This window comes from Impatiens glandulifera, chromosome 4, assembly GCF_907164915.1.
Source record: "Impatiens glandulifera chromosome 4, dImpGla2.1, whole genome shotgun sequence".
NCBI classification, from domain to species: domain Eukaryota; kingdom Viridiplantae; phylum Streptophyta; class Magnoliopsida; order Ericales; family Balsaminaceae; genus Impatiens; species Impatiens glandulifera.
In genome coordinates, this window is record NC_061865.1 from 3,315,249 (window position 1) to 3,330,301 (window position 15,053).

At 26.5% G+C, this 15,053-nt stretch overlaps 1 protein-coding gene across 1 annotated transcript; it reads right to left on the bottom strand.

Annotated features, from left to right (window-relative positions):
- Positions 1 to 1,624: 1,624 nt before the first annotated feature.
- On the bottom strand, positions 1,625 to 5,379 carry LOC124935843 (protein STRUBBELIG-RECEPTOR FAMILY 3-like). Its single transcript, XM_047476276.1, has 16 exons — positions 5,353 to 5,379; positions 5,073 to 5,215; positions 4,849 to 4,978; positions 4,684 to 4,755; positions 4,544 to 4,609; positions 4,376 to 4,447; positions 4,227 to 4,298; positions 4,086 to 4,157; positions 3,925 to 3,990; positions 3,783 to 3,848; positions 3,124 to 3,703; positions 2,748 to 3,019; positions 2,492 to 2,630; positions 2,283 to 2,404; positions 2,046 to 2,202; positions 1,625 to 1,949 (listed from the first exon to the last, which is right to left on the bottom strand). The coding sequence occupies exons 2-16, from the start codon at positions 5,176 to 5,178 to the stop codon at positions 1,887 to 1,889; spliced, it is 2,055 nt and encodes a 684-aa protein (XP_047332232.1). The 5' UTR covers positions 5,179 to 5,215; positions 5,353 to 5,379; the 3' UTR covers positions 1,625 to 1,886.
- Positions 5,380 to 15,053: the final 9,674 nt, after the last annotated feature.

A 15,053-nucleotide genomic window follows, 5' to 3' on the forward strand; every position in this document is an offset into this window, starting at 1 on the left:
TATTTTGGTCCTTTGTTTAATGGAAATATATATATATATATATATATATATATATATATATATATATATATATATATATACTAGGTTGTATTTTTTTAATTTTGTGAGTTCAAATAAATTGTTTTTTTTTTTTATCTATTTTAATGTCTTATTTAGATTTTTAAAACATGTTTATATATTAAATTAAATTTTATTAGAAAAAACATCAACTTCAGACAAAGTTGTTGAAGATGTATTTTTTTAATTTTTTTATTAAATAAATTGTTTTTTATTATTGTTTAATATTTTATTGTCTTAATTAGATTGTTAAAAATACAAACAAATTTGGAGATACTCGCTTGAATGACAATTTAGTGGGACGAGAAGGACAGAAGATTTAGTTTCTCTTTTTTTATTTTACATTCTCTAATTTCGTTTGATGAAAGTTGTTTTTTATTAATATATAATTCAACCTGTCTTATTTTTTCGATAATATATGATATCTTAAACTATTGTCTTTCAATTTTTATATATGGTCTTTTAAAATTATAAAATATTTCATATTGAATAATCTATTTTAACTTAAAATTTTTAATTTTATTTTTAATAGTTTAAATAATAATAGAATTAGTTGTATTTCCTATCTTTCATAATTAATTTTATATAAATATATTTTTCCTCACACAAAATTTTCCCACTATTTATATATATAATTTATATATATATATATATATATGAATATATAATTTATATGATTATTAATTTTAAAAAAACACCACTAAATTTACATTAAAAAAATCATTATCTAATATTAAAAAAATAAAATTATAAAAATAAATAAATAATATTACAAATTCATGTTTATATGTATAAAAAAATATTTGATTCATACAAATTTGTTTCATAATTTTTCTCCATATATATATAATATATATATATATATATATATTTATAAATATTTTATACAATTTACCTATATAAAAAAACAATTACTAATAACTAATTTCTTTTTTTTATGTTTTCTTCTAATTATATATATATTATATTTTTTCTTCATATAAATATATTCTCTTTTACTAAATTAAATATTTTATAAAAACTTCGATGATATAACAGTAAGCTATCCATCGAAGATTATGAGAATTATTCGGATAAAAAAATTTCTAAATAAAAAACTTGATCCGACTAAATAAGATGTCACATCAAACAAAATATAACATCAACTCAAATCTAAATAACTTAAAAAAATATGAAACACAAGTGCTAAAAAAGTCATCTAAGGACCAAAAAAAAATGTTTTTTCAACCTCTCTGCAACTTTATTTTAGAGAGAAAAAAAAATAACTTGATAATTATGTAAGAACATTTTAATTTCCTGTACAACTTAGGGTATCCTACTAGTTATATTTAATATCTATATTATCATTTGTTTATATGAATTTTTGTACATTTTATTTTGTATTATTTATTAATTATTTTTTAATATGTAACTCTCAATTGATTTAATAAGAATTAAAAAAAAAACAAAAAAATTATTAAAACAAAATCTAAGTACTAAATTCTATAGAAATAACAATTTTAAACTAATTTTCTAATGATTTTTAGTTTGGATTGAATCGTGGGTAGTGAGGGTGAACATGAAAATAAAGAAAATAAAACAATTCATTATAAAACAGTAAACTCAATGGTATAAATGAAAATTCTGACATCATAATCAAATTTCTATATAAAACAACTCTAGAACACTGAAATTGGAAAAAAAAAAAAAATCAAATCAATTATAAATTATGGACAGAAAGAAAAATAGAGATTTTTAATATATCAATTGTTTTTTTGTTTATTGTATATTTTGCTATGAAATTCACATTACAGAGTTCACCAGCTTCGCGACTTCTGGATTCGATTCAGCTATAGCATATGTAAGAGGTTCACGACGATCTCCGACATTAGTGGTCTGAATTCCGGCTCAGGCTTTAATAAATAACAAAAACAATGAAAATTATTAGTTGCTCTACAAAAAAAATCTCGAAAAATTGTGATAATGAATGTGTATAGAGTCATGCATACCTGAACACACAAGGAGATAATGTCTGCAAAACGCGATAATGATTTTGTTGGGTAAACTCCATTTAAGGAAGGATCAACCATTTCCGATAATGCATCAATATCATGAAGCTGAGGAATTACCCATCTCACCAAAAAGTGTTCCCCTCTTGGCCTTGATCTACACAAAGATAATATTTTTTCAAAAAATGTAATGTCAATCTAGTTAAGAATTTAGTTTACAAGTTTTGCATTGCATACCTATCGCAAGATTTTCGACCAGTAAGAAGCTCCAACAGTATGATCCCAAAGCTGTACACGTCGCTCTTGCAATTATAAACTCCCAACTCCACTTCAGGTGCACCATAACCGTCGTTCATTAACTGTCAAATTCAATCCAATACTTAATAAATGTTTGCTTTCATGATAAACAAAATGCTGTAAGATATTATTCCAACATGAGGTATTACCAGTTTTAGGTACTCATCCGGAGAAACAGGAGCCAAACCACAATCTGAAACGCGCACTGTCATATCATCATCAAGGAGAATATTGGAAGACTTGAAGTTCCCATGCACAATTGGCTGTTCACAAACTTCATGCAGATACCTTTTCCATAACCAAAATTAAATTAAAATGGTTTGTACTGAATTGTTTGTAAAAAATTATGGATCAATGAAATGGTTTTATCCCTTAAGAAAAATGAAATGTGTCGGTATGACTTACTCTAAGGCTCGTGCAGCACCTAGAGCCAAGCGGATTCGAGTATTCCACGACAGTTTCTTACCAATGCATTCGTCTGAATGCAATGCTTCATGAAGGGTTCCATTTTGGTAGTATTTATACACAAGTAACTGCTGTCCATGCTCCAAACAATATCCAACCAGCTCAGCTAAATTCTCATGTCGAAGCTTAGAACCAACAGAGACGAGCTCGAGGAAATTTTCATCACTTAATGGCCTGCAAATTCTGGTATCCAGTTTCTTGACTGCTAGAAGCTACAAGATTTTCAGATAAGAAGTTGTAATAATTATCAATGAATATAAAAGGCCAAATGAAAAACAGAGTAATTTGAAGCATTTGCAACAGCAGAATCTTTTACCTCTAGTGTGGAAAGTTGAGCTCTATATACAGAGCCAATCAAACCCTGACCAAGAAAATTCTCTTGAGAAAAGCTGTCAGTGTATTGCTGAAGTGATGCAATCGTGAAGGTCCTCGTGGAATCGAGAGTTTTCGTCGTTGCTTTATTTTTAGTACTGGACAAGTCTGGATTCTGCTTCACCTGTAATAAAAGGGCTGGTGGAGGAAAATCTATAATTGAATGATTGTCCTTCACCTCCTCCTCCTTTCTCATTGAGATGGAAGCCATTCTCAGATATCTGTTTTCTTTAGGACTCTGTCCATAATCAGTGAACACACTAGAATCACTCAACTTGCCCAATTTATCAGCTAATTGTCTTTGTCTCACGTATCTACATATAAACAGACACAATCCTGATGAAAATACTACAAATGCTAGGATCCCTCCGATAACCAGCCACATGAATCTTTTGTTTGACAAAATCTTTGGTCTTTCTGTTGGGACTGTATTAGTAGGAGCTGGAGCTCCTGAAGGAGATATTGAAGGCGGAAAGCTTGGAGGCAGTGGTATAATAGTTGTGTTGAACGGGTTTCCTCCTCTCCTGCAGTTTCAAGATGTGTTATTATCATCTAACAGTACTAAAGAAGCAAGAAATGATTCGAAATCTGCTATTTTTTTACCTGAAATTTGATATATTGAGTAACTTAGGGGGTATTGGACCATAAAACAGGTTATTCTCCACATTCCTAAACGAGAAACAATAAGTGACTTCATGCGAAAACAAACAAAAAAAAAACTTCAAGGATCAGAAAAAAGATTTACAGGTCAATGAGAGGAAGGTCTTGCAACACATCAAGTTTTCCAATGAGTTGATTGTTCTGTAAATGCCTACAAACCATAGAGAACATATAGAAGAACTTTTGGTTAATAAAAAATATACCAAATGACAGTCAACATTGAAATGAAAGAAACCAAGAACTTACAATATGGCAAGAGCCGATAAGTTAGCCAACGATGGAGGGAGCTGACCGGTGAGATTATTACCAGAAAGATCCCTACATAACATGGAGAATGTTCAATTATCGAATTGAATTAAACATAAGAAATTTACAATAGACACTTACAGGTTTATCAAACTTCTGAGCTGTTGAAATGAATCTGGGATTTCCCCAGTTAATTGGTTCATGGTAAACGATCTAAGGAGAATAAACAATATTGTTAAAACAAGAAAATGAAAATCAAAGTATGAAACACAGCTTATTATAGATCTTACAAGTCTGTTAATTGACCAAGTAAAGATATAGTATTTGGGATGTTGCCAGTCAATTGATTGCCAGAAAGAAATCTATAAACATCATCAAAAGGGTAATAAGAATGAGCATCAAATATAAGCAAGCAATTCAAATGTGATTCAAAAACTTCAAAAGGAAAGAAGACATACAAAGTCCTGATAGTGATGGGAAAATTGAATGGAATGCTACCACCAATATGATTATTGCTCAAGTCTCTGCTTAAACCAAATCATTTGAGTTCTAGAAAGGTTATCAAACATTTAATCAAAAGAAAAGAACAAAAACATACATCTGTATAATAGAAGCAAATTTCTGCAAGCTTTCACCCAATTCACCTCCCAGATTCAAACCACTTAGAAGTCTACAAATGACAAAATTGTTAAGATCAAAATCATCAGATTAGTCAATTAACCAAAGATAACCGAACAACAGATACAAAAATTGCATGACATACATTCCAGTGATGTTGGAATTTACACATTGCACGCCTTGCCAAGCTTCAATACATGGATCACCTCCAAGCGACACCCATCGGGTAAGAGGTGGTTGACCCAAAGCAGTATATAGATCATTAATTGCAGAAACTAACAACAATAAGATCACGATTAGTTCTATAAACACCAAGCTAAAGAAATCACCATTCACTATGTTTCAAGAGAGAAATGAATCATTAATTACCATCACGAGGATCAGTTAGACCATGCGAATTACAAAGTAAACAAACAGCTGCAATCAGCCACATGAAAATCTCGATATATTTGTTACATTTTACGTCTCCCGTCATCTCTTATCCAGCAAAAACGAATTCCTTCCCTCACAGACTGCCAAATTAAGAACCGGAGAAGTAGAAATGTCACACGAATGAGCAATACAGCAGAATAAACTAGAAGTTCATCAAATGAAAACGATAAACTTCAAAATCTTCAGCAAAATCCAATGAAATTGAAACTAGGATTACATGAAACCCTAATTAAAATTGAAGATGAACGGATTATTTGAAAATGAAACGTCGCGCCTGTATAGAGAGAGAGAGAAGAGAGAGAGCTGAGCAACTAAAAAGGCAGATGAACGGATTATTTGAAAATCAATATAATGTTTCTAAATTTATAATAAAAATAATTATAAGGTATTTTAATAATTTAATTAATAATTTTAGTTAAATATAGATATATATATATATATATATAAATTAAATTAATTGATTTTACCTTTTTGAGGAGGAAAGTTTTGACTAACCATGATTTCAAAATAATAACATATTTTGATTAAACGGTAAGAAAATGGTTAATTTGAAACTTTAATTATTAAGATTTTCATAAGAAGATTACAAAAGATAATTAATACTCATCTATAAAGTAGATTCATAAAATTCTCCTTTAATTTGAAAAAATAGATATTTTAAATTATATATATATCAAAATTTGAATAAAATGTACCGTTGGACTTAGAAATTTGACTTTATGCTTTTTTATTTATATTTTTTTGCTTTTTAAAATATAATCAGGTAGACCCCAACTCTCAAGAGATTTGTTAATGAAAGGGATTTGATTTTGTTTACAAAATATTTAACTTTTATTAAATTTATTAGAATTTATATAGAAAAAATGGCAAAAAACCATGTATAAATTTAGAATTTAAATCGATTTGAACTTATATTAATCAATCAGAAATGAAAAATATTTTATTTGTCCGTTGTTATAGGGAAGGTTTGATATAAAAACGATTAATTAGTGTTGATTTAATTTTTATTCAAATAACCTATCAAAACCATAATACAAATTTATTAATTAATATTGTGATTTAAAGTCATTTTATATCAGTTTGATGCCTTTGTTTAATAAAAAAAAAATTGTTTGGATTAGTAATATATTAGTGTTTTTTTTACTTGATTTTATTTAATTAAATATATATAATATCAATTTGACTTTAACATGATTATTTGATTAAATTTTGTTCAACTAACTTAAATATTTAATAAAATAAAATAATTTGTTTTGTTATTATAATTAATTTTTTTAAGAAGACTAGCACAAACTTCAATGACCTAAATAATTATTTATGAATTATAATTAACTAAACTAATTATGCGTTTAGTCTTCTAATTAACCGGTCAATGTCTATTTAAAACCCTAATCATATCTAGTGACTTAATACTATGCATTTAAATATCGTTGACTATTTATTGGAAAGTTTTTTTTTTAAACCTAAGCATTATTAATAAATTTGAGCATTAAAAAAAATAAGTCACATTTTGAACAAGTTCAAGTATTTACTATACTTATGGTTCTTATTTGCATCTTTTGGCCTTTAAAATGTTATATTTTTATATATTGGTTTTGGAAGATTTAGTTTATATCATGTTTATCAAATTTAAATTTCTGCAAATATTAACAACTTTTATTGTTATGTGTTATAAATTAAATTAAACAATTTATAATTTACTAACTACAAAAACTTTACAAAGTTATATATAGTTTAAGTATGCGTTTGTACGATAAAAAAATTATAAATATATGTCTAGTTATGTTATTTTGTTGAATATTATTTATCTAAATCAATATCGAATGAAATACTTGACAAAAAGATATTTTCTCAAAAGTTTTTATAGACGTTTTTCTCGTCCAAACTCCTATTCAAATTTCAGCTCAAAAAACATCTTTAAATGGGCTTAATGAATACTCTTTGCATTTGAAAATAAAAGAACAAACATTGAAACCCCACATGAGAAAATATGACTTCCAAGGGGTAAAACTACCACCCACACTTTAGTGGAATGATGCCCTAATATGAGCCATTAAAAGAAAAACAGTGCATCAACTACTCCAAAGAGTTCTCAAAATATGATCCACCTTGGAATCTATCTAAGGCTGGTTGATGGACCTCTTTAGATAGATCTTACTTGTTGGATGGATACCTAATTAATAGAAAGAACATGATGAGACACAAATAAATAAAAACAAATTCACTAAAGGATGTTTTATTTTTATTTTTTTTAATTATGAAGAACTAATATGAAAATTACCGTCATGATCCTTTGTTATAATTTCAAATGATTATGGTGGAAATGGAACTCGTAACTTTTTTGTCTCCACCGGACCACTATGGTGGAGTTAGGTTTTGTCAAACTAATATTTTAATAATATAAATAATCTATATTTAAATTATTTTTATATAATTTTTTTAAACATAAAAATTGGAATCAAATGACAAATTTATAGTTTTTCCAAACAAAATAATTTAATATCAATTCTTGTAGTATTAGAATTAAAATTTCAATCAATTATAATTTTAATGTCACTCATCCAAACGGACCATAAAAAATTAAATAGATTGGATTCAATTCCTGTTAAAATCAGTGATGTTAGAGTTATATTACTCAAATGAGTTTTGACTTAGGTTTAATCTCGTAATTTTTTTTAATTGTTTGATATTTGGGTCTTTAGGACAATACACGTGACTTACAAATACATGGTCTTAATTATAATTTATTATACTCAAAAAATTTTGTTATTATTCTTTTATTTGTCTATAAGTTGTAACTCTTTACAACATAGTGAAAAGTTGTATCATGTGTCCGTGATTTTCTAGTTTTAAATTTTTACGACACATGATTTTCTAATTTTAAATTTTTACGTTATCTTGTGTTATTTACGTGTTTATCTTTTTATACTTGTATATCTTTGTTATCTTAATTAGTCTTATATTTTCATGGTTGAAATAGATGATTACTCTAACTTATTAAATTTAAAATTTAGGATTATGATAAATAGAGAAACAAGTATTATTAATATCAAGGACTTTTGTTTAAAATATAAAAAGAAACATGGAAGAAGATAGTGGGGAATAAGTTGGCACACTAGGATGGTCATTGGGAAATCCAAAAAGAGGGAGATGAAATAGACAAGAGAGAAAATTACCTCTGTATCTTATATCTGAATATGATGATATTTCGTTATAGCTGCAGATATCAAAAACCCATCATCCATCTTTCCATTTTATGTTAAAAGATAAACCCTAGCTAAATTAACCCCTCACAAGCCAATATATAATACAATTGAATATTCAAGATTGTAATGTCAATTCAATACTCTCTTGCAAGTGGGAATTGTGAGTGACATCAAATTTAATTAACTTCATACTTTTTTCTTAAAGTAAAACAATTGATTTCTATATAAGCCCATGAACCATGACATCATGATACTAATTGATGATAAAGGAAAAAAATGTTAGAGAATCATTGAACAATTGATTTGGGTATAAATATTGATCATGCCTTGTTTGGTATATTAGGTTATTTGTATAACTATTAGGGATGGCAATGGGGCGGTTCGGGGCGGGGAATGCAATTACCATCCCCGCCCCGTTTTAATTTCGGGGATTTTTTTAATACCATCCCCGCCCCGTTCGGTTTTTTTCGATTTCGGGGAATCCCGCGGGGCACCATTAATAATTTTTATTTTGAAAAAATAAATAAAAATTATAAAATAAAATTATATAAACGAATTTTTTAATATAATATATATTGTAATATATTAAACCTTTATATTATTATAAAGAAATAATTTTAATACTCTTATAAAATATAGTAAATAAATAAATATATTGGTGATTTAATATATTTAATTATGTTTATGGTATTCGGGGCAGAATCGGGGTGAAAACGGGGTGAAATCGGGGCGGGTCGGAGCGGGGGACACAAATACCATCCCCGCCCCATCCTCGTTCGGTTTCGGGGAAAAACCGTCCCAAACGGGGCAATTCGGTTCGGTTTTCGCGGGGCGGTTTCAAATTGCCATCCTTAATAACTATTTAGTTATTTAAATAATTCATTATCTTTTACTTTATCTTTTGAGAATTAAAAAAGAACTAACATGACACCCTACCGGCATGACACCCTATCAGTATATCCCTCCGTTTAAACTCAAAGTATTTTTAGATGAAATCGAACCCGTGATCATTTTGTTTCTTAAGTCGACTCTTGCCATTAGACTTTCTTGGTGTAGTTTTATTTTATCTTGATATCAATCAAATTAATTAATTTATCAAATTAAAACACTAAAATATTTTATATTTATTTTTTAAATATTAACTTTGTAAATATTTTTACAATAAATCCAATGCATATCAAACAAAATTATTTAAATAACTCAAATATGAAAATTATTTAAATAACTCAAATATGATCACATTGGGAATTAGCATCATAAAGATTCAAGACTCTGGAACTAGTTTTATAAAATTTAAAATGACATTTGGTAATTAGATCAACTAAAAAGTAGAGATAAAAATAATTTAATTTTTTATCAAAAGTTTTTGGGAAAAAATCTCATAAAAACTAGATCAAACAAGCTTTATATGCAATTATGTAAATTGGTTATTGATATTATTTTTGCAATGTTATGTTTAGTTGTTAAAGAACTCTTACTTTCATAATTATGGAACATTTAAAAAAATTAAAAAGTGTTAATTTAACCTACCTATCATATATATGATCCAATCTTTTAATTGATGAAAATATGGTTGAAAAATAGATGTGATATGTAGGTTTTTGTTAAAAAAATCAATCTTTTGGCTTTTATAGGATTTTTATAAAACAAATTTAAAAAATAATTATTTTAAAAAATATGCTATTTAAAATTTTTGTAACCTAATATTATTTTAGGTTTAAATTTAATAAAAATAAAACCATTTGTTTTAATAACTTATTATTTTCAGTTTATTTGTTAAACACTCCTATAAGTTTTATATTATTTAGTTTATTATAAGTGTTAGATACTTTTAATCTATTCAACTTATTTGTTAAATATTTAGATTTATTTATTCACGATAATTATTTAATATGTAATTGTTTTCAACTTGAATCAAATTAATCCAAAAGAATGATATTTATTTCAATTAGTAATTGATGATTCTAGTAATTTTGATATGAGAGGATGTTTTAAAAAAAACCTTTTTTTTAATAAAAAAAACTTAAAAACAACTTTAAAAGTCTTTTTTTTTTTAATTGAATAAATAAATATAGTAATAAATAATTAAAAAGTAAAAAAAAAATTACATATTGTTAAAAAGAACAGCAATTTTGTTGCAGTTGCAAAGGTCTAAAAGGCAAAGAGGGAAGTGGTGAAAAAAGGGGTCCTAGGCTGAGAGCTAGGGGCACGGGTTTCACCAGTAGCTATCCTATACTAGGGTTCAAAGAGAATGACAGGTCATCCAAGTTATGGGACCCACATTCCACATGGGACCAGCCAGCTAATTATGTGTATTAACCCTTCAATTTTAAATTTAAATAACAATTTTTAATTATATTTACAAATATTAAATATCATATAGTATCCTCACTCCAATGAACCACTTTTTACCTAATTAATTCCAATCATATTTTAATTTTGAAATATTAAGTAAAAAATGTATTTTTAATGATTTAAAGTAGGAAAATATGGAACAAAGTGGGGGATAAAAATGGAGGTAAAAGGGAATATATGATGAAAGATGATAAAAAGGAAGGGGGTTTTGAAGATGAAGACAAATTAGTGGAGCAGAGAAAATAAAAAGAAAGAAAGAAAAGTGAGATTGCAAAGTTGCCATAACTACAATGCATGATATAATACCCATCCATCTGTTGCTGTTGTTGCTGTAGACAAACAAGATTTTGGGTAAAAAGACTACTTAGATTTTGATGTTTCATTATATCCCCCCATCCTTCTATTATATCTTTATTAATAATCTTTACATAAACTAAGAGCTTGTTCGGTTTGAATTTATTAAAATAAGTCAGGTTACTTTAAAAATATTGAGGAAAGATTATTTTGAGTATGTGAAAAAAAAGTATTTTAATGCATTAGTTATTAAATTAAGTGATTTAATTAATGATAGATGGAAGGAATGATGTTTGATTATGATTAATTAAAAAAAGTAGTTCCAAAAAAAAATCATTCTTATCGTCTAGGCGGCAACAACAAGAAGTGGATACTCTCTCGGTCAAAGCTCGACTAGAGTTTGACTTTGATCAAATTCGAGTTGAGCTCGAGCCGACTCGTTTAATATTCTAGTCGAGCTCGAGCTCATATAATATTTGTTCGATCAATTATCGAGCTTTTTCGAGTCGGATAATACATAATTTTTTTTAATATTGAAATTTAAATTTAAAATAAATATTTTTTTTACAAATATTTAAAATTTTAATTTTAGTTCAAGTTTTCAAGTCGAGCCAAGATTGTAGGTAAATAGTCGAGCTCGAGCTAATAAATATTTAATCGAGTTAAGCTGGCTTGACTCATTTACAGTCTTACTCTAGTCCAGTCTCTCTGAGGTCCTAGGGCTTAAGCGCGTCAGGCGATAAATTTCGTTTGAATGGTTAAATTGGTTGAGTATGTGTGTGAGCTATGTGTTTAACCCACTGAGATCTTAGTTGATGTTCGGTTTTTTAAATATTTTTTTGTTTAAAAAAAATTAACTAATAAATTACATAATTTATTGCAAAATATATTAAATTTATTTTTATTAAATTTAAATATAAAATATATACATAAATCTCAAATAATCCATTTTAATGCTAATATATAAATATGTAGGTACACTATTGATTCCATGATATGATATGACCTCATGTTTGAATTTATGAATTAATTTTAATAAATGTATGAAAATAGGAATATAAATATTTAAATAATTGTTTGATATGAAAATATAACCAAACATGAAGATGCAGAAATAAGGGGGAGAGATAAAAGACGGGGTGGGGGATGCTTGTTGGGCAGAGAGCCATCTTCTATGTTATTGTCACGTCCCTATCAAAAGGGTATTATTGTACATCAAATATTTTTCTCTCTCTCCCTCCCTCTTTTTTAAACAAAAGAATTTGAGTCTTCCAATGCTACAAAATTGTCAAATACCATCAACATTTGTTATTAATTTTGTTGACTAATTTATATTTCAAACATATTTTTAATTTCTTATATACAAAATTAAGGTTAGTTTGATTTAATTGTTTTTGGGTCTTCCATTTTCTTTACCAAAAATACTCTTAAGTCCTATCACAATTAATATATTTTTTGTAATCAAAATACTAAATAGCCCAACATCAAACAAGTCTAAGTTGACATGATCATGGCTTAGGAGTTTCAATATTCACTCAAAATTAATAAATAATTATTTTAGTGATTTAGATAACTTATTATTTATTTTTATTATTGATATCTTGTGGAATTATATATTATTATTATTTTGTGTGTTTTTTAAATATTATTCAGCAAAATAATTTATGTTAAATTGTAAATTTAAAAATATAGAGGGTTTATTATTTAGATTTATAGTAAAACAAGTTTGATGTAAGTTTTTTGAGTAAGATTTTTTTTATAATTTTTTTTATTTATCACTATTATTCTATTATCAAATAACTTATTTTATTAATTAAAATACTTACTTTATCTTGAAAAAATAAAATTTTAAATACAGAAAGACATTACAATAATTTAAAATTTTATAAATTGAAATAACCTACTTATTTTTTATCAAACAGTATTTCTTTTTGACAAATCTCAAATTATTCATTTCATCAACTAAAATACTAAAATTATTATTTTTATAAAATTTAAATACAAATTAAAAAACAATTAAAATAATTTTGTATCAAACAAAGATCCAAACAAACCCTGATCAAATAACCAAATATAAAGAAGTCCTAAGAGTTGAAGGGCTTTATTGAAATGTATAGAGGTTAAAAGGGGTGTGAGTGGTGCTGGCAATGGCAGCACAGCACCGAGAGAATAGCAACAAAAAGAGAAGAATTACGAGAAAACAACATAAGGAAGAAAGTCTTTCAGATTTCCAATCTTCTCATCCCATCCCATCATCCCCTGGTCCCATTTTCAAATAAATTTCCTCTTTATAAACATCTTCAAAAACCCCTTTTCTCCCTATTCCCCCATCTTCTTCTTCATCATCCCTTGATACCCATAAATATATATAGAATGTGTCTGGATTGGATGAATATAGGGTTTTACTGTAAGAGACGATGCAGGAATCTGTTCTGGAAAGGAAGGGCAGCAGTGAAGAAGGCAATGAAGAAGAACAAACAGTTCAAGTTTCAGTATGATCCTTGCAGCTATGCACTCAACTTCGATGATGGTAATTTCTGCAACGACAGCAACAAGATGATTATGAATGATGATGATGATCCCCAACAGAAGAATCTAACCTGTCTTATAATTTACATTATCCAATACAGGATTGATTGATTAATATCGATGTTTACTTTAATTATGGGTTAGATTAGGTACTAGAATATCCCGTCCTCAAAAGACTAATTAATCTAGTATTGGCCGCGTGCAGCCGTTGAATGAATGTTCTTTTTAATTTAATCAATCAGAATTAATTAATGCCTTTATCTTTTTCATAATTAATGTGCTTATTTCTTCATTTATTGCTTAACTGTTTAATATATTTTTATTTTTATTTTATTAGGACATGTTTGATTCTGTTTATGCAAACTAGTTACACCCCCCTAACCATTTAAAAAAACATTATTCAGGTTTTATAAATAAATAAAGAATTAACACTTTAATGGTTTTTGTTTTGTAATCTGAATTAGCATGACATAACAAACACTACTACATATGGTACAACACAAAATAATGGTCCTTTAGTACCTGTTCTTTTTATATGTCAAATATAGGGCATGATTATTATATTTTTTAAACTCTCTCTCTACAAATTGTTTTCATTTTTTTATTTTATTTTGGGATACTCATTTTTCTTTGATAAAAAAAAACAAGATGATAAAAAATATTTATATTTATTAAAATATTTTAAAATATGACTATTTTGTTTGTACATATGTGAATTTTTTATTAGGGATCATGTTTATAGTTCCTCTAGTTTTTTTTTTTCTAGAATATGGGATATATATGTTTTTTATTAGGTAAACTAAGATTTTGGACTTTTTTTTTCTTAATAGTTAAAATTTAAATAATAAGTAGTTAAAATTCAAAAACTCTAACATTTAATAGTTAAATTAGTGAAATAGATATTTTATTTATTTATTTATAAATTTCAAGTTAATAATAAATTAAATGCGTTTTGAAACCACTTAAATATCAATTTACCAAAATAATAAAATTGTCGAATTTAAAATTATTTTTTATTTATCAAATAAATAGTCATTTAAATTTATATTTTACATATATAATTCAATATTCTTTTTTTTTACATATATACATAATTTTTACTTATATTTAGTAGAACATGCTTATTAATAATCATGTCATAACAATTTTTATTGTTATTTAAAATATTTAGTCAAAATTCTTCTAACATTATTTAATTAATTAGTTCAACTTATTCTATTATTTTATTAAATTTTATGATTTATAAGTGATATCGGTTGAACAATTATTTTGAAGCACTCACAACTCACCAATTCAAAATATATAAGAAATTGATTTTTTTTCAATAAGAAAAATTAAAAATTTACTCTCTAGTTTTTATAATATACATTTTTTAAATACCATAAATTAATGATGTTCAAATCACCAATGGTTACACAATCCTCTCTATATGTTTGACTAGGATAGAGTCATATACACATCTATCTGGATAATTACTAATTAACTTTCCAGTAAAAACTTTATTTATTTATTTATTTATTTATTTATTTCCTAA